This window comes from Dendropsophus ebraccatus, chromosome 6 (genome assembly GCF_027789765.1).
Source record: "Dendropsophus ebraccatus isolate aDenEbr1 chromosome 6, aDenEbr1.pat, whole genome shotgun sequence".
Classification (NCBI taxonomy): Eukaryota; Metazoa; Chordata; class Amphibia; order Anura; family Hylidae; genus Dendropsophus; species Dendropsophus ebraccatus.
Genome location: NC_091459.1, coordinates 7,533,902 through 7,554,346, shown reverse-complemented (window position 1 = coordinate 7,554,346; position 20,445 = coordinate 7,533,902). Strand labels below are relative to the sequence as shown.

Here is a 20,445-nt window from a genome sequence, read left to right as displayed (position 1 = left end):
CGCTCGCTGCCATGCTGACCAGGAATTCCAGGTAACACTGAAGCAGGATTTATGGACACCTTGTGGAATAAGCCGCCACCAAGAACTGGTGTCTGCTAAGGGTTAGGTAACTCTGGAGCTGTTGTGTATGGATAGGAGAAGCACTGGTTTTCTCATTGTGAATAACTGCTTCAATTTTGGTCTTAAAGAGGTTGTCCAGGCAAAATCAGCTTGCGGGGGTCCAACCTCACATGTCACATGCACAGCAGGGACAGAGCATACGGTATGGCGGCTTCTGGCCACCAGGGGGAGCTCACCACAGCAGGGACAGAGCATACGGTATGGCGGCTTCTGGCCACCAGGGGGAGCTCACCACAGCACACCCGTACAGCACAGCAGGGACAGAGCGTACGGTATGGCGGCTTCTGGCCACCAGGGGGAGCTCACCACAGCACACCCGTACAGCACAGCAGGGACAGAGCGTACGGTATGGCGGCTTCTGGCCACCAGGGGGAGCTCACCACAGCACACCCGTACTGCACAGCAGGGACAGAGCGTACGGTATGGCGGCTTCTGGCCACCAGGGGGAGCTCACCACAGCACACCCGTACAGCACAGCAGGGACAGAGCGTACGGTATGGCGGCTTCTGGCCACCAGGGGGAGCTCACCACAGCAGGGACAGAGCATACGGTGTGGCGGCTTCTGGCAACGAGGGGGAGCTCACCACAGCACACTCGTACAGCACAGCAGGGACAGTGTATGGTATGATGGCTTCCAGCCACCAGAGGGAGCTCACCACAACACACTTGTACAGCATAGCAGGGACAGTGTACAGTACGGTGGCTTCTGGCCACCAGGGGGGCTCACCACAGCACAGCTGGGACATCGTATGGTATGGTGGCAGGTGACAGGATAACGGCAGACTGTGTGCAGCTCTACTTCTGGCGGGAGGGGACAATGGGCCTCTTGAGGTTTTGCCTGCACACAGTGATGGCCCCGAAAGGAAACATCGGGGTTGGTGGCAGGTGACGGTCTTCATGTCCTGCATGCAGCTGCTCTGCAGTGGACGGTGAAGGTAGGGGACAATGGTGGCAGACTAAAAAGAATCCCAGCTGCATGCCCTGGCGTTCTGTTCGGTGGGCATGCTTTCAAACAAAAACCTTTTTTTTTGTTTGGAAGCAATTGAAAGCAATTTAGCAATTCATACACTGCCTCTAGCCATGTGACTTCCCATTTCCAGCGTATCTAAGGTGCGATGTGAGTGGGTGAAAGATGCATAAGAAGAAGGAAAGTGAGAGATGATAGGATAGAAGAAGACGACACTCCTATAGGGTCACAGAACCACATGGCATACACACAAACAATAAACCTTTCCATACTCCAGCTGTGCAGCGTCTAAATACACATACCTATAATAGAGACATCTAGTGGCAAAACTTTATCACTACTTGCTTACAATAAGTACAGGCTTTTACTTAGGGTGTAACCAATAGCAACACCCCTGGTGGGACACCACAGAAGTCTGTCTGATTTCAATTTTACATAGTTAGTACATGCTTAATACAGCATTTTTCCTTTATGACCTGTTCCCTGTTTATAGTCTGTTCCTGGCTTTGGCTTCAAAAATCTGTCAGATAAATCTTTCTGTGTAAACGCACCATACCAAAAGCAACAACATACATAAATACAAGGGGTGCCTTATGTTCCATTTTGGCTGCAGGTGACATCAGTGGACGGTCAAATGATTGCTATTATATGGAAGAGATGGCCGGGATATAATGAAGATTACAACATGGATCACGACTTCTTTGGCCTTGACAGTAAGTTACATGTCTGACCTGATATGTTACAGGACTATAATTGCTTGGTCTGGAGGAAAAAGACTGGTACAATAATGCAGCAAAACAACTTGCAGCAAATGAGTGGGTCCTACTCTCTAAGGGCCAGATACAGAATGAACGTCCCATAGGGTGTAAGAAGTTAGCTACCTATTTCTGTGGGCCGCACAGTGAACCGTTGCATCGCTTATTGCTGTTTATTGTGCAAGGTTTCCCTCTTAAAGGGGTTATCCAGCACTAGAAAAACATGGCCACTTTCTTCCAGAGACAGCACCGCTCTTGTCTCCAGGTCAGCTGTGGTTTGCATTTAAAGGGGTTATCCAGCGCTAAAAAAAAAACATTGCTACTTTCTTCCAGAGACAGCACCGCTTTTGTCTCCAGTTTGGGTGCAGGTTTTGCTGCTCAGTTCCATTGAAGTGAATGGAGCTTAATTGCAAACCACACCTGAACTGGAGACAAGAGTCGTGTTGTCTCTGAAAGAAAGTGGCCATGTTTTTATAGCACTGGAGAACCCCTTTAAAGAGAACATATCACCTAAAAATCACTGTCCCTATTATTAAAGGTCCTCTCTCCCTAAGTCTATTCCTGAAGATACAGACTGCCTTTGCAGTCTGTATCTTATTCTTTACCTAATCCTCTTCTTCGGTGTAGTAATGCCGGGGCGCCGCCATCTTGATGACGTCACGCTGGAACGCACGTGCGTTCCAGCAACACGTCATCAAGATGGCGGCGGCTGGCATTACTGCACCGGAACAAAGGAGTAGGTAAAGTATAAGATACAGACTGCAAATGCACGTCACTTTGCGTTCCACTGCTGGAACGCAAGTGACGTATTCAAGATGGCGGCGGCCGGCCTTGCTGTACCGAACAAGAGGATGAGGTAAAGTATAAGATACAGACTGCAAAGGCAGTCTATATCTTCATTTTGTCTATTTATGAAGATACAGACTGCCTTTGCAGTCTGTATCTTATACTTTACCCAATCCTCTTGTTCGCTGCCGGGCGCCGCCATCTTAATTTATTCACTTGCGTTCCAGCGTTGGAACGCAAAGTGACGTCATCAATATGGCGGCGCCCCCGGTATTGCTGCCGCTCTGCATGACGGGAGCTTCCTGTCTTGCGCCGGCTCTTTTGAAAAGAGCCGGCGCGAGACAGGAAAGTAAAGTGTGTATATCTCAAAAACACAGTTATAAAAATAATTAAGTGTATTTGCAAATATTAATAAAATTTAAATTTACAGCTAATTAGCAAAAAAAAAATAAAAATATTAGAATTTCGGCCATGATTGGTGACAGGCTCCCGACCCCCAGATAGATCCCCTTATAGTTACCGCATGTCGCCGAGTCCTGCTGCCGGAGCCGGTCCCGGGACGGAGATATCCCGGTGAGAAGCCGGCGCGCGCGCTGTGGAGATGAGTCCAGCGTCCATAGAGAATGAATGGAGCCGTGCGCACGCAGCAGAGATGAGTCCGGCTCCATTCATTCTCTATAGACGCTGGACTCATCTCCACAGCGCGCGCACCGGCTTCTCACCGGGATATCTCCGTCCCAGGACCGGCTCCGGCAGCAGGACTCGGCGACATGAGGTAACTATAAGGGGATCTATCTGGGGGTGAGGAACCTGTCACCCCGGCGCGGGGGGTGACAGGTCCTCTTTAAGCTCCATTTACTTCAGTGCAACTGAGTTACAAAACCTGCACCCAACCTGGAGACAGGAGCGGTGCTGTCTCTGGAAGAAAGTAGTGCTAGACAACCCCTTTAAGAGAAAAAGGTGGAGCAGATTTTTTGGGGTATGGTGCCACAAGGTTTGCACACCTAAATGTGGGGATTTTCTGATATTCATCTCTGCAAATCGGTGTGCACCTGAACAGACATGATAGTTACACTGTAAGGCTGTGTTCCCACACAGTATTTTGCAACCAAAACCAGGAGTGGATTGAAAATACAGAAAGGCTATGTTCACACTCTGTTGATGGCCGTCATTTAATGGCAAATAATTACCGTTAATTTACAACAATGGCTGTTATTTGCCATAAAACGACAGCCATCCACTCAATTTCAGCAGTGTGTGAACACAGCCTTTCTGTGTTTCCAATCCACTCCTGGTTTTGGTTGCAAAATACTGTGTGGGAACTTAGCCCTAAAGCAGTAATGGCTAACCTTGACACTCCAGCTGTTGCAAAACTACAATTCCCATCATGCCTGAACAACCAAAGATATGGCTTTGGCTGCCCAGGTATGATGGGAGTTGTAGTTTTGCAACAGCTGGAGTGTCAAGGTTAGCCATTACTGCCCTAGAGAGTCCTGGAAAACATAGATCTAGCCATATGTACCCATGTTTTCCAGGATTCCCTAGGGCTGCATCCAACTCCCTCAGCCACCAGTATTCAAATGCCGAGCTACCTGACTCCTATCTCTACCCCTTAGGCTGGGTTCACCCTATGGTTTTTTTCATCCGTTTTAGGAAAAAAAGGATGCATGTGTGCATCCGTTTTTCCACTGAATTCCATTATAAAAAAAAACGGATCCGTTCCTTTTTTAATGGACACAAAAATGAGGCCAACTGCGTTTTTGTGTATGTTGAAAAAAAAAAAAAAACGGAACAGTTTTGATGTTTTTTTTTATAATGGGATTTAATGGAAAAACATATTAAAACGGATGCACACACGCATCAGTTTTTTTCCAAATAATGGATGAAAAAAGCGGATTGCAAAAATGTAGTGTGAACCAAGCCTTACGTTTTGAGCACCCATTCCCTTGAGCTTTTTACAAGTGACACAAGAAAATAATAATAATAATAATAATAATAGGAATAGCCATCTCACACATGTGCTGTACTTCTAATGGACTGAATGCTGCTTCTCTCCGGCTCCGCAGTTTCAGCTTCCGTCACTCCGATAGACAAGGCTCTTCTTTTGTCGGCGACATTCCTGCTGGTAAGACCTAAGAATCGCTGTATAACTCCTTAACAACATCTCTCCATCCACATGACAAACATGTCTATTTTCCTTTGGTTTCTTTTCAGAACTACATGTTTTTTGAGATGAGCTGAAAGAGAGGTGGAACAATGGAGAACAGGGAAGACCATAAAACACCCAGGCCTCAGTCATATATCATACTGCAGCTATATGATGTATAGAAGACTACTAAACAGACCAACCCATGGCAATAGGGAGGGGGCCCAGGCGTAACATGCACAATACATAACATACCCAGCTCAGTTATCTCAAGGCTATATACACACACACACACACATAGGCCTATATTCACTATTGCTTTAAATGTGCAATTTTTTTTTCCGACTTAGTAGCGCGATGCTTATTTATTATTAAAGGGGTACTGCGGCAAAAAACTTTTTCTTTAAAATCAACTGGTGTCAGAAAGTTATATATAGATTTGTAATTTACTTCTATTTAAAAATCTCCAGTCTTCCAGTACTTAGCAGCTGCTGTATGTCCTGCAGGAAGTGGTGTATTCTCTCCAGCTGACACAGTGCTCTTCGCTGCCTCCTCTGTCCATGTCAGGAAATGTCCAGAGCAGCAGCACATCCTCAGGGAAAACCTCTCCTGCTCTGGACAGTTCCTGACATTGAAAGAGGAGGCAGCAGAGAGCACTATGTCAGACTGGGAAGAATACACCACTTCCTGCAGGACACACAGCAGCTGATAAGTGCTGAAAGTCTTGAGATTTTTTAAATAGAAGTAAATTGTAAATCAATATAACTTTCTGAAACCAGTTAATTTGAAAGAAAAAGATTTTCGCTGAAGTACTCCTTTAGGGTGCGTTCACACCTACAGGATCTGCAGCAGATTTGATTCTGTGTTCAGTTATTTAAATGAAATCTGCTGCAGAAAATCAGCTGCAGATCCTGTAGGTGTGAACGCACCATTAAGGTGTCTTTTTCATAAAAATACATACCTTCTTTGCACCATATAGCACCATTTATCTCTAGGACACAATTCATACTACCTACCCAAGTCCTTATTTGAGTTTTCTTTTTAGGAAATACTTATATAGCCACCAAAATGTTCTCTGGGCCACCTTTAGCATCTGACACACTGAGTAATTTAGACAGAAAGTCTGTCGCGTAATCCGTCCATTCTATGCACGGGCGGATTCCTTCCTCCGTCTAAAGAATGATTAAGTTCATTTATGCAACGGACTTTCAGACTAAATTACTCAGTGTGCACATACCCTTACTGTCTACAAGCGTGCAGCCAGCAGCTATCCCCACAAGAATTACTCAGGAAATCTTATGTGTATAAGCTGAGCGTACAATTCATGACCGAAACAAGGAACAACAGCTACAGGAATTCCATATATTATGCCGGGCCTTGGGAAATGAGAAATTATAAAAAAAAATATCGGTCTTATACACATAGATTTGGTAACTGTAAACTGTGTTTCTGCTCCAGACTACTGAAGAAAGTGTGTGCCAAAGTATTGTTAAAGGGGTACTCTGGTGAAAATCTTTTTCTTTGAAATCCACTGGAGTAAGAAAAATATATAAATTTGTAAAGATGCTTTTACACAGAGATTTATCGGACAAATTTTTGAAGCCAAAGCCAGGAATGGTTTTGAAAAGAGGAGAAATCTTAGTCTTTCCTTTATGACCTGTTCCCTGTTTATAGTCTGTTCCTGGCTTTGGCTTCAAAAATATGTCAGATAAATCTTTCTGTGTAAACACAACATAATTTACTTCTATTTAAAAATGTCAAGTCTTCCAGTACTTACCAGCTGCTGTATGTCCGGCAGAAAGTGGTGTATTCTCTGTAGCCTGACACAGTGCTCTCTGCTGCCACCTCTGTCCATGTCAGGAACTGGCCAGAACAGGAGAGGTTTTCTATGGGGATTTGCTGCTGCTCTGGACAGTTCCTGACATGGACAGAGGTGGCAGCAGAGAGCACTGTGTCAGACTGGAAAGAATACACCACTTCCTGCAGGACATACAGCAGCTGATAAGTATGAAAAGACTTGAGATTTTTAAAGAGAAGTACATTACAAATCTATATAACTTCCTGAAACCAGTTGGTTTGAAAGAAAAAGTACATTTTTGTTTGAGCTTTTAAGAGTAGTAATTTAATAAATGAAGATATAAGGGAAGAACAACTTTTGCTGTTACAAAAAGAAATGCCCAAAAATGGAAAAAAAAATAAAAATGACTGGAAATGCGTTGAAATTGCATCAGATGGCCAAGAAGACTTAGTCGAAATCAATGTCAGACGTTCGAGCATATGTCTTATGTTGGACAAATCTGCTGCCCTATGTATGTTCCGTATCCAAACAAAATCGGCCGAACTACTGTTCAGACACCAAGGTTACAGGAGAGGGGATTCCTTTTATAATAAGGAAATTCTAAGGAGCCTATTACATGGAGCGATTTTTAACGATTAACGACTAAGGATAAATGATCACAAACAAGATTGTTGATCGTTAACCTGAAATCGTTCACCATATTACACAGGACGATGGTCCTTAGTTATGATCGTTTATTCCTTCTGATCCCAGCAAAACAATGGACAATGTGCAATTACACTGAACGATTATTGAACAAATGCGGAACTTGAGCGAACGAATGTGGAATTACAGCGAACGATTAACGATAATTTTAGGTTCAGATCTAGATCAACAACATACGAACAATTTTTTGATTGATGCCTGCAATTACACAGAACAATCGTTTAAATTTGAACGATTTAACGATTTTTCGCACGATAATCGTCTCATGTAATAGGGCCCTAAACAGGTGTTCCCTGCAGCAGAGGCGAGAGGGAGAGAGGCAGCTGTTTGAACTTGACGCACACCTGCCCCCGTTTGAACTCGGTGCCAAGATCTACCAGGAGAGAGCGGTGGGAGCTGCACCTGCTGTGGGGATTCCTCTCCAGACCACTGGCACCTGTGCTTCAGCACGAGCACGGACACCAGCAGCCTGAAGAGGAGTCCCTGCAGACCTCATGCGGCAGCCATATCATTCACCCGTCGCAGGGAACAGCTACGGGTGCAGTGGGGCAAGATGGAGGAGCTGTTGCGGTGAGGTGAAGTGGAGGAGGCTAGAGGAGCTACTCCTGCAGCAGGTGAATGATATGGGCAGCGTAGGTGCAGGGTGAACCATGGGGAGAGCTGCAGGGACTCCTCTCCAGGCCGCCAATGTCCCACCACTCTGTAAGAAGAAGTCTTTTTAAATTTGGCGATGAGTTCTAACAGGTGCCTGCACGCGGGAAGTTCAAACAGCCATTTAGAGTGGGGAATGCTTGGCTACTTACTGCTAGTCCTTACCCTCTGTGGGCCTGGCGCTCTAGCTTTCATGGAGTGTACAAACCAATTACAATGTAATGTACATGGTTTCCCATGGGAACACACAGCCCGGTTTGGGATCAGCCTTCCAGAACTGATCTACATATCTCGACAATCGAGCATGGTATCATCTAATTGTCACTTTACTCATTACAGAGTTTCGGCCTAAAGTTCAGTTATAAGGGTAGGTTCACATTATCAAATCTGCACAGATAAATTCCGGTGGATTCCGACGCTAGTACATGAACCTTTCCGCCGGCTCCATAGACACCATTCTATTGGCAGGCCGATTCTGCTATCTGCCGAAAGAATTGACATGTCAATTCTTTCATCGGAATCCGGAACCCGCTCGGGCATAGAATGGTGTCTATGGAGCAGATTTCGTAATGTGACCCCACTCTTAGGGTGGGTTCACACTTCGGAACCCAAGCGGAGAATTTCTGCCGGATTCCGTAGCTCGTACACGTTCACATCCGCGCGCCTTTCGGCCAGCTCCATAGACACCATTCTATGGGCGGGCACATTCCGCCGAAAGAATTGACATGTCAATTCTTTCGGCGGTATGCGGAATCCACCCGTGCATAGAATGGTGTCTATGGCACGGGCGGAAAGGCGCACGGATGTGAACGGGTCCGCTTGGGTTCCGTAGTGTAAACCCACCCTTAGAAAAGATGCTCTACTGTTTTTAATTTAATAACTCAGGAAAAAAAAAAAAAAAAAAAAAAAAAAAAAAAAAAGACAAGACAGGACGAAAGACCCAATATTTTAATAGAGATGACATTGCGACATACAGACAGCCAAAATGAAGGTTAAACCTTGTACACCGATAATACTGATATGTCTCAGTAACGGGTCTGATAGGGCGATGATGATTTCCATTATCATACACGGACAAAATCCTTTGCGTAAAACATGAAAGGAAACTAACAAAGTGCTGAAGAAACATTACAAGGCAAGTTCCGGGAGCAGAGGTTTCGCTTCAATGACGCGGGAGTGGCCACAAGTTACAGATAAAAAAAACAAACAAACATAGAATTCATGCCATCTGCTACCCCTTAAAAAAAAATAATAAAACCACAAATAAAAAGTATTCAAGAAACGTAACATTTTTAGTGCTTTACTTTCTCCCCCGATGAAGCGGCATCACGTAAAAAGTGAAAGGTGGTGGAGCTGAGTGACAGGAAGGCCATTCTTACCCACCTCTCCAGCCAAGGCCACACAACAGGTTACCTTTTTTTTCTTTTTGGCAAGGATTGCTAGGCTCTCTGGCAGTAAATGGGTTACTGGTGTCACTGGTACACATGCAGAATACTGTACGAAAGAGGGAGTGATGAATTCAGACCTGGTGAGGGCGACAACATTTTCTCATAATGCAATTTTTGTGTTTCGGAAACTCGTCTTGTCCCTGTAATAAACAAGGAAGTTATAAACTGGGGTTAAAAGGAGACAAAAAGTTATTGCTACGCCGGTAATCTCATGGATTGCTGCATCAGGGGACTCCTCGCTCATTAGTTCCATGGACATAAAAACACAGACACAACTCTCTCTTTAGTCCCCAAACACTAAAATAGTCACACAAAATGGAATCCTGGGAAAGATGATGGACAAAAGGAAAATTAAAGTGTAGCTGTCATTTAATTTTTTTTGCAGAAATCGGTAGTATAAGCGATTTTAAGAAACTCTGTAATAGGTTTTATTAGGCAAAAAAGCCTCTTTCTGTACTCAAAAAGCTGTTTCCTACCTCCCCCCTCACGTCTTGTCTCTTCATTATAAGACAAAGCAGTCTTCATTACAGAGGAGTTAAGTGAAGACAGGTTTGCTGTGTCCATTATAACCTATAGAGGGGGGAGGGGCAGAGTGGGATGAGTAAGCAGGAAGTGGTGAGAAGCAGCTGTACAATATGGAGACTGTCTGGGCACATAAAGAGCTGGATTTACAGGTCAGAGCTTATCTGGGAGTTGGTAAAAGAAGCTTGCAGGATGATGTGCTGTGTAGGGCTGCCCTTTCTCCTCTCTGTGCTAACTCACCCACCCTCAGCCCCTCCCCCTCCATAGAGCATAATGGACACAGAAATCCTGCTTCTTCTGAAATGAGGGGGGAGGAAACCAGCTTTGAGTACAGAATGAAACTCTTTTGCTAAATAAAACCTTTTACAGAGTTTCTTAAAATCACTTGTCCTATTTCTGAAAAATGACATTTACATGACAGGTACACTTTAATTATTAAAATAAAAAAAAATAAAAAAAATAAAAAAAAAAAGTAGTGAGGAATTAATATGAGGCCCTACCGCTGCATGCAGGGAGTGTGGGAGAATAAAGTCAGCGGCCGCTGTTGTTTCCCAGGCCGTGAAATTCTTCCCAGGTCCTGAGCAACCAAAGGTAAGTTACAAAAATAAATAAAAAAAATCTTGATTTTGTAGAGAATTGGCCAATTACATAATGAGACTGATGACTGATCTACATTACCAATCTAATTCCATCCCCTAGTTCAGGAATAGGGAACCTCCGGCCCTCCAGCTGTTGCTAAAGCTTATCTAACATGTCCAGGCATGATGGTAACTGTAGTTTTGCAACAGCTGGAGGTCCAAAGGTTCCCCATCCCTGCCCTAGTTCATGCATGCATCCTTCCAGCTTGGCCGAGCACTTGAAGACATCATCCACTACGGCCTCTGGCTTGATGACCTCCATGTAATGTTTTCTCCCCAGACCTATACATATTTTACCGAGACCACCACAGCGAGGTGTGATAGGGGGCTTTATGACAAACACAGCCAAAATATCAGGAAGGGGATACAAAGCAACGTCTGGTACTTAATCCCTAATTTTTCATATACTGCATTATGTCATTTTGTAAAGGTTCAAAAGAGGGAAATGCATGGAGACACTACAAGGTATACTTTTATACCCTGGTTGCTTAAAGGGAGTAGTTCAGAAAAAAAATCTTTTAAATCAACTGGTGCCAGAAAGTGCTAGAGTTTTGTAATTTACTTCTATTACAAATCTTCAGTATTTTAGTACTTAGCTGCTGTATGTCCTGCAGGAAGTGGTGTATTCTTTCCAGTCTGATAGAGTACTCTCTGCTGCCACCTCTGTCCATGTCAGGACCTGTCCAGAGCAGTAGAAAATTCCCATCTCCTCTCCAGTCTGGAAAGAATACACCACTTCCTGCAGGACATACAGCAGCTGATAAGTACAAGAAAACTGAAGATTTTTTTAATAGAAGTAAATTACAAATCTCTGGCACCAGTTGATTTGAAAGATTTTTTATTTTTTTTTTTGGTTTTCAGAACTACCCCTTTAACTCAAAAATAAAAAGTCGTAATGCCCCACATGGCAGTCTTCCCACATGCAGTCAGCTTACATTCACTTTACTGTCTGAAAGCTTGTATAAGTGGGGAAAAAGGACTACGCCTCTATCATCCCCCTCTTGTCTTCTCCAGGAACACTGAAGCCTATGTTTTTGGCACAGATTTTTCATGTAACATTAAAAGGAGAAGTACAGAAATTTTTTTTTTTTTATAGTAGTGTATTGCCCCCAAAGTTTATACAAATCCCCAATATACACTTATTACGGGAAATGCTTATAAAGTGCTTTTTTTCCTGCACTTACTACTGCATCAAGGCTTCACTTCCTGGATAACATGGTGATGTCACTTCCTGGATAACATGGCGATGTCACTTCCTGGATAACATGGCGATGTCACTTCCTGGATAACATGGCGATGTCACTTCCTGGATAACATGGCGATGTCACTTCCTGGATAACATGGCGATGTCACTTCCTGGATAACATGGCGATGTCACGACCCGACTCCCAGAGCTGTGCGGGCTGTGGCTGCTGGAGAGGATGATGGCAGGGGGATGCTCAGTGTCCCTCCAGTGCCCTGTGTCCCTCAGTGTCCCCCTACCATCATCCTCTCCAGCAGCCACAGCCCGCAAAGCTCTGGGAGTTGGGTCGTGACATCACCATGTTATCCAGGAAGTGACATCACCATGTTATCCAGGAAGTGAAGCCTTGATGCAGTAGTAAGTGCAGGAAAAAAGCACTTTATAGGCAGTTTCTGTAATAAGTGTATATTGGGGATTTGTATAACTTTTGGGGGGCAATACTTTAATAAAAATTTTTGCCGGACTTCTCCTTTAAGTAGCCATAAAATGCCTCTCTGGCAACATCCAAAGCTGCAATAAGAGAATCCAGGATGCGGTGTGTAACTTCATACGTACTTGATGCTGTCTGTGTGCGTTTTATACTCCATGACTGTGTTTGGAGGCAGATTCAGAACTCGACGTAAAGTATCCCGGATGCGAGCGGTGGTTGCTTGGTCACTTGCAGTTTTATTCCAGATAGAGATAATGTCTTCCTAAAATGAATGCAAGAAATCATCTTTATTATAAGCCGCCCGTCAGTCCACCCAATATATAGACCTTTTGATTTAAAGGGGAACACCAACTTAAAGTAAAGTTTCCCATGTGTTTCTGTTTTGACAGGTCAGAGAGACCTGGAGGCCTCCCTTAGGGAATTTTTTAAAAAATTGGCAGCCGGCAGGGGGAATCTGATTACAAGTATAAACTTACCTCTCCCCGTGCCTGCGGTGAGCGGGAGGACCCGCCTCAGGATCCCAGCCGGGCTTTGTGATCTCCATCTCGGACATGTCATGACCCGGCTGATGGACTCGACGCTCAGGCAGTCAGTGACTGAGACAGGACGCCGCTCCAATCACTGATTGGCTGAGTTGCCAGTCCATCAACCGGGACGGGCATTTTCTCCCAAGTCATGACGTCATCACAACTTGAGGGAAAATAACTTCCGTCTAGAGTCCTGAGGCCGGTCATGCCACTCACCAGGGGGGAGCAAGTTTGTACTTGTAATTCCTGTCACTCCCTACAAATAACTTTTAAGATACCATTAGACACGTCAAAAGTTGTTGATCCCAGCTAGTCTCACTGATGAGACCCGCTCTGATCAGAAGATATAGCCATGGAGAGATTACAGCAGCGTGATGCACTCTCCAGCTGGCCACGTATTCCGTCAATATTTTTTAATTTAAGTCTATGAGAACATATTGACAGAAAGAACAGCCGTCCATGATCTTTCAACAGCTGTATGTTCTGCTGTGATCAATAACTTTGGACATGTCTGGTGTTGTAGGAGATCTGTCTTTTTGCCTGTGTTGCAGATGGGAGCAGTGGCTTCCTCTTCTTGGTTGTGCACCCCACCCATCCTGGGGGGAATTTTTGCTGGTATTAGTTGGATCTAGGGATGTCACGATACCAGAATTTTGAGTTCAATACCAATACCAGCTTTCTTATTTCGATACTCGATACTAATTCGATACTAAATAAAAGTTTGGAGAAAAAAAATATGTAAAAATACAAATATAATATATTTTTTTTGAAAAAAAGGGAACAGGGATTATTAGAACCTTTATTATGATTATTGTTTTTTTAATTTAAACTTTTTTTAAACACTTTAATTCCTCTGTACCCCGCAGCATACCTCCCTATGCACAACTCCCAGTATACCTTCTTATGCACTACAACTCCCAGCATACCTTCTTGTGGTGATTTGTAGTGCACAAGTGGGTATGCTGGGAGTTGTAGTACACAAAGAGGTATGCTGGGATGTTTTGTCGGAAGGCTGCTGCTGCACAACTGCATCTCCCAGCATACCTCCTTGTGCACTACAACTCCCAGCATACCTCCTTGTGCACTACAACCCTCAGCATACCTCCTTGTGCACTACAAATCCCCAGAATCCCTCCTTGTGTGCAACTCTCCACAAGAAGGTGTGCTGGGAGTTGTAGTGCGCAAGAAAGTATCCTGGGAGTTGTAGTGCACAAGAAGGTATGCTGGGAGTTGCAGTTGTGCAGCAGCAACCTCCTGACACAACTTCCAGCAGCACAACTTCTTGTGCACTACAACCCCCAGCATACCTCATTGTGCACAAAAAGGTATGCTGGGGGTTGTAGTGCACAATGAGGTATGCTGGGGGTTGTAGTGCACAAGGAGGTATGCTGCTTGGAGTTGTAGTGCATTAGCAGCCTCCTAACACAACAACTCCCAGCAGCATACCTCCTTGTGCACTACAACTCCCAGCATACCTGCTTGTGCAATGCAACTCCCCACAAGAAGGTATGCTGGGAGTTGTGTCAGGAGGCTGCTAATGCACCACAACTCCCAGCAGCATACCTCCTTTTGCACTACAACCCCCAGCATACCTTTGTCTCCAAGGAGGTATGCTGAGAGTTGTAGTGCACAAGAAGGTGTGCTGCTGGGAGTTGTAGTGCATTAGCAGCCTCCTGACACAACAACTCCCAGCATACCTCCTTGTGCACAACAACTCCCCACAAGAAGGTATGCTGGGAGTTGCTGTGCCACTGTACCGGAGGACTCCGAGGGAAGGGGGGGGGGGCAGGATTGTGGACACCGGAGGGTGCGACCGCATTGCACCGGCAGGTCCTGGGGGTGGTGCGGCGCGGGGGACCCGGCTGCAGCAGCGGGAACTGGTGGGTACGGGGGACCCGGCTGCAGCAGTGGGTCCTGAGTGGGGGGGGGAATAGTTAAATGACTGCCGCCCGCGAGGTCGCGGGCCACAGTCATTAGCAGTGGGGGCCGCTCCATATGCAGCAGACTCCCGCTGCATATGGAGCGGCTCAGGAGGTGTTAATGCCGCTGTCAGGTGTGACAGCGGCATCTACCCTGTAAAATAGCCGGCACTAGCGATCGCTATGTGCTGGTTATGTAAATTTGGCGCCGCCGGGAGCGGAGAGCGTGCGGGCGGAGGAGGGGGCACCAGGGGGCGGCACACAGAGAACATGGCTGGCGCTCAGGTAGCCGCCGGCCGTGTTCTCTGCACCATACTTTATGTTAAGCTGCGTTATTAGGCAGTTTAACATAGAGTATCGATACCAGGAAATCCTGGTACCGAACCTTTTTTCTGCCCCAAATATCGATAGTAGTATCGATATTTCGGTGCATCGTGAATCACTAGTTGGATCCTGCATGCCCACAATATAGGCTTATTATACTATATTACATTATATGGGATGGTGCAAATGATATGCGAGGAGCCACATTTTTATTTTCTTTAGCACTTAGGGGGTCTGCATTTAGTGATTGTCAAATCTGTGTGTGGTTTATGTCCTGCCATTAGCATTAGCTGTAAATCTTTTTAAGAGACGAAAATTAACAAATCTGAAAGTATACCGTCTGACATCCGGAGAACGGAGCGGGGTTGCGATAAAACCACGCCTGCACACCATGTCCAACAGATGCCTGATTTTGTGGCGACACTAGGTAGCTACTGGACATTGTCACGGGTGTGCGGGATGGTCACAAGATGCAGCCACCCCCCTCTCGTCCTCATCGGTATACTTCTGGAAACAGTACAGAGCGCAAAAAAGCACTGGGAACCTCTTTAAAGCAAATATACCATCAGTACATTCGCTTTAAGTAGTTCACAGGAATAGAATAGCGCCAGTGTGGGGACGCCGGTGCTGTGGTCGCCGTTCTATTCCTGGCCCCCTGGCCAAAGTTAAATCACTGGAGGTGGGCCAACTCACCTCCAGCCGATGCCCGGGCCGCGCCGTTCTATGTGAAAAACGTAAAGTGAATGTACTGATGGTATATGCGCTTTAAACAAACAAATTACTAACATCTCACCTGGAAACGGACAGAGACAACCGCCCCACAGATCTCCTCGCCAACCATGAATTGCTCCCCTAGCATGGCTAAAATGAGATTCTCCCAGCAGCGAGAAGCCAGCCCTTTACGCAGGCGGATTATCCACTTTCCTCCATTTTTATTTGCATCATCCTAGGTAGGAGGAAACAGAGAGAGAGAGAGACATACACGCAGTATCAGCACTCATCTTCTTAAAGCCCTAATACACGGAACAATTGTTGCGCGATTCGGCTGATAATCGTCCCGTGTAATAGAAGCCAACGATCAGCCGACATGAGAGAAGGACAGCGCTCGTTTGCTCCTCACAGTCGCCCCATGTAATAGCGGCTTTACTGGTTTCTGATTTTCTTTTGCTCCAGACGTACTCACCTCCCACATCGGTTTGATTCCTTCCTTGAAAAGATGAAAGTCACTGTGTCCGGTCAGGTCACCGGGACGGACCATGTGGCTGTAGAACCTCCAGAACTGTTCCACCTAGATAACAATGCAGATATATGTAATTGGTTTATCTGAGTATGGGAATAAAGATAAATAGATATATGTCAGGAAATAGTGATTGCGGGGGGAGTAGCTCTGAAACTCTCTAACCCACCAATCCTGAAAAATCGGGTAAATGTATGGCCACTTACCATTAACCCCCTTAACAACATGTGATGTAGACTTACATCATGACGCCACACAGTGATCCCGCTCAGAACCCCTTTGCTCCCCGGACTAGGGCTATTAGCAGGCGGGGGGTGATGGCCACATCTGGCTAATTAACTATTTAAATGCAGCTGTCAAAACTGACAGCTGCATTTAAATGGTACTAAAGCCCTGTCTAGTGGGTGGATCCACCAAAAACCCACACCAACCCAGCCCTCTGATCTTGGAGGGGCATTCCGTGCTTGTGGTCGCGCCGGTGGTCAGCGCCGCAATGACGCTGATACTGGCTCGGCACTCAATTACAAAGGGCTCCAGCAGCCCATTGTAATTGAGCAGTGGTCTCATGGATCAATGCAGTAAATATGTACTGCATTGACCTCTATGAAAGATTAGTGCTGTGATTATAGAGTCCCCCGGGGGGATTTCAAATTACTGTAGTGTTTAAAAAAAACAAAACAAAAAAAAAAAATCAGATTCCACCTTTCTTTCCTCAGACTCTTTGGAAAATGAAAGGTGGAATCTGATTGGTTACTAGGGGCGACTGAGCCAGTCTCACTTTACACCATGGTTGATAAATCTGCCCCCTATGTGTGTAAAAACAACGATTCAACACTTTCTTATTCCATTTTGCTGTATGGTAATCCCTTTAAACAAAGCGGTAACACTTAGTAGTCACTTACTGAGGCAAAGGTACCAATCTGCTTGATGTTCTGTTCATAACTCTGAGAGCTGGTCGGTCTTCCTGGAGTTCGGCGGGAATACCAGAAGGTATAGTTGTACTGTAACGGGTGCTCTGCTGGGCCGGGTACAACTGTCTGTGAATACACAACATATGGCGGAATTAAAGGGGTTTTCCAGCACTACTAAAACATGGCCACTTTCCTCCAGAGACAGCACCGCTCTTGTCTCCAGGTTGGGTGCAGGTTTTGTACTCCGGCGAAAATATTTATACTTTCAAATAGACTGGTTTCATAAAGTTAAATAGATTTGTAAAATTACTTCTATTTAAAAATCTTCAGTATTCAATTACTTCTCAGCTGCTGTATGTGCTGCAGGAAGTGGTGTATTCTCCCTAGCCTGACACAGTGCTCCCTGCTGCCACCTCTGTCCATGTCAGGAACTGTCCAGAGCAGCAGCAAATCCCCATAGAAAACCTCTCCTGCTCTGGACAGTTCCTGACATGGACAGAGGTGGCAGCAGAGAGCACTGTGTCAGACTGGAGAGAATACACCACTTCCTGCAGGACATATGGCAGCTGATAAGTACTGGAAGACTGGAGATTTTTTAATCTAGGTAAATTACAAATCTGTAAAAGTTTCTTAAACTAGTTGATCTGACAGAAAAAGATTTGCGCTTTAGTACCCCTTTAAAGGGATATGGATTTTTCCAGTGTTGACGCACCCTTAAAGGGGTCATCCCTACATAGAAAGTGATGTGACAGCATCACCTATAGATTAGTGCTCATCCGTCCCCCCAGTATACAGCGTACACCCAGTGGCGTGGCGTCCCCCCAGTATATATAGCGTACACCCAGCGAGGTGGCGTCCCCCAGTATACAGTGTACACCCAGCAATGTGGCGTCCCCCCAGTATACAGCATACACCCAGCGAGGTGGCATCCCCCCAGTATATAGCGTACACCCAGCGAAGTGGCGTCCCCCCAGTATACAGCATACACCCAGCGAGGTGGCATCCCCCCAGTATACAGCGTACACCCAGCGAGGTGGCATCCCCCCAGTATATAGCGTACACCCAGCGAGGTGGCATCCCCCCAGTATATAGCGTACACCCAGCGAGGTGGCATCCCCCCAGTATATAGCGTACACCCAGCGAGGTGGCATCCCCCCAGTATATAGCGTACACCCAGCGAGGTGGCATCCCCCCAGTATATAGCGTACACCCAGCGAGGTGGCATCCCCCCAGTATATAGCGTACACCCAGCGAGGTGGCATCCCCCCAGTATATAGCGTACACCCAGCGAGGTGGCATCCCCCCAGTATATAGCGTACACCCAGCGAGGTGGCATCCCCCCAGTATATAGCGTCCCCCCCAGTATATGCCGTGTCCCCCAGTATATAGCGTCCCCCCCAGTATATGCCGTGTCCCCCAGTATATGCCGTGTCCCCCAGTATATGCCGTGTCCCCCAGTATATAGCGTCCCCCCAGTATATAGCATCCCCCCCCCAGTATATGCCGTGTCCCCCAGTATATAGCGTCCCCCCCCAGTATATAGCGTCCCCCCCCAGTATATAGCGTCCCCCCCCAGTATATAGCGTCCCCCCCCAGTATATAGCGTCCCCCCCCAGTATATATCACACACACACACACGCCGTGGCGTCCTACCTTCTTCCGGCAGGGGCCCTGGCTCTTCTCCCTGTCGTTCTTTTCCTTCTCACCGTCTTTCTGTGTGCCGTGTCCCCCAGTACATAGCGTGTCCCCCAGTATATGCCGTGTCCCCCAGTATATAGCATCCCCCCCAGTATATGCCGTGTCCCCCAGTATATAGCGTCCCCCCCAGTATATAGCGTCCCCCTCCCAGTATATGCCGTGTCCCCCAGTATATAGCGTCCCCCCCAGTATATGTAATGTCCCCCCCAGTATATAGCGTCCCCCCCCCCCCAGTATATATCACACACACACGCCGTGGCGTCCTACCTTCTTCCGGCAGGGGCCCTGGCTCTTCTCCCTGTCGTTCTTTTCCTTCTCACCGTCTTTCTGTGTGCCGTGTCCCCCAGTATATAGCGTCCCCCCCAGTATATAGCGTCCCCCCCCAGTATATATCACACACACACGCCGTGGCGTCCTACCTTCTTCCGGCAGGGGCCCTGGCTCTTCTCCCTGTCGTTCTTTTCCTTCTCACCGTCTTTCTGTGTGCCGTTCTCCTCGTTCTGATCATGGTCGCCGCTGTCATCATCCTTTAGACTGAAACAATAAAAATCACTTAAAAAAAATAAATAAAAAAAAATCAATAAAACGTAATATTCTTATTGTCTCCCAATCTATCTCTGCACTATGGAGGCTCCTACACCGCAGACAGGACCAGGCTTCATGTTACTGCACAAAGTACAAGGGAGCAATACACACGAGCACAGGTGCCGCACAGGTACCGCAGGATGCTGACACCTTCTGGTCACTTCCGGTCACACCCCGGTCACACCCCGGTCCACCCCTGTGGCGGGCACTATGTGCAGCTGGACGTTACCGCACCGCTCTATAGGTCACCGTTCCGAGCCCCTAAACTCACGCATCAAATTTGTTGTTCATCGTCTCCGTGCTCCTCTCCCCGCCGCTTCCGCTTCCTGCATAACATTCCTCCGCACGCGCTTCCTGTAAGCGGACGGAACCTTTTGTAGCCGCTCTTGTTTCTGACCGGACAACTACAAATCGTGGACAACGGCGGGATTTGGCGGCCATTTTGAATGGGGCAAAAAGTTTTTTTTTTTTTAATTCATCCTTTGCTGCGTTTTATTTACCAGGGATTGGGAACCCCAGGCCCTCCAGCTACTGCAGAAGTACAATTCCTGTCATGCCTGGACAGCCTTCATGATGGGGATTGTAGTTTTTGCAGCAGCTGGAGGGCCTGGGGTTCTTCATCCCTGGTATAAACACTAGACCGTATAAATCTGCAGAGGCTCTGAGGCCTTGTGATGCTTATGTGTCCTTCTGCTGTGTGAAACTACTAGGGATTTGTATAAGATCGCATCAATGTAAAGTGTCTTTGGTCCTTTATTTTGCGCACTGATCTATGGGGGCGACAAAGTGAAACTTTCATCTACCGTCATTTTAAAGAGAAACTATCAGCAGTGTAGAGGAATCTAACCTGCCGATATGTCCCTATTGTGTGCAATGACGAGGAAGATATGTCTCTTACCTTCCTCCTCGGCACCATTTCCGTTCTGTTATCAGTGTAATCCTCAGTCCGGAGCACCGTTAGGAGCACTGCCTGCCTCCATAGCACTAAGCCAGCCTAATGATAATGGAGCGGGTGGGTGGGGTCGCTGATCTGGG

At 46.4% G+C, this 20,445-nt stretch overlaps 1 protein-coding gene across 1 annotated transcript; it reads right to left on the bottom strand.

Annotated features, from left to right (window-relative positions):
• Positions 1-8,861: 8,861 nt before the first annotated feature.
• On the bottom strand, positions 8,862-19,771 carry EIF4E2 (eukaryotic translation initiation factor 4E family member 2). The gene is made up of 7 exons (XM_069973391.1): positions 19,682-19,771; positions 19,245-19,359; positions 17,119-17,253; positions 16,163-16,267; positions 15,773-15,925; positions 12,335-12,471; positions 8,862-9,516 (listed from the first exon to the last, which is right to left on the bottom strand). The coding sequence occupies exons 1-7, from the start codon at positions 19,699-19,701 to the stop codon at positions 9,477-9,479; spliced, it is 705 nt and encodes a 234-aa protein (XP_069829492.1). The 5' UTR covers positions 19,702-19,771; the 3' UTR covers positions 8,862-9,476.
• Between the last annotated feature and the right edge of the window lie 674 nt (positions 19,772-20,445).

What these genes read in the sequence shown, in the direction of transcription:
- EIF4E2 (XM_069973391.1), bottom strand. Translation starts at nt 19,701, where the DNA reads ATGAACAACAAATTTGATGC. An exon ending in AGATTGGTACCTTTGCCTCA is followed by an intron (nt 16,268 to 17,118) that starts GTAAGTGACTAC and finishes ATTGTTATCTAG; the next exon opens with GTGGAACAGTTCTGGAGGTT. An exon ending in ACGCACACAGACAGCATCAA is followed by an intron (nt 9,517 to 12,334) that starts GTACGTATGAAG and finishes TGTTTATTACAG; the next exon opens with GGACAAGACGAGTTTCCGAA.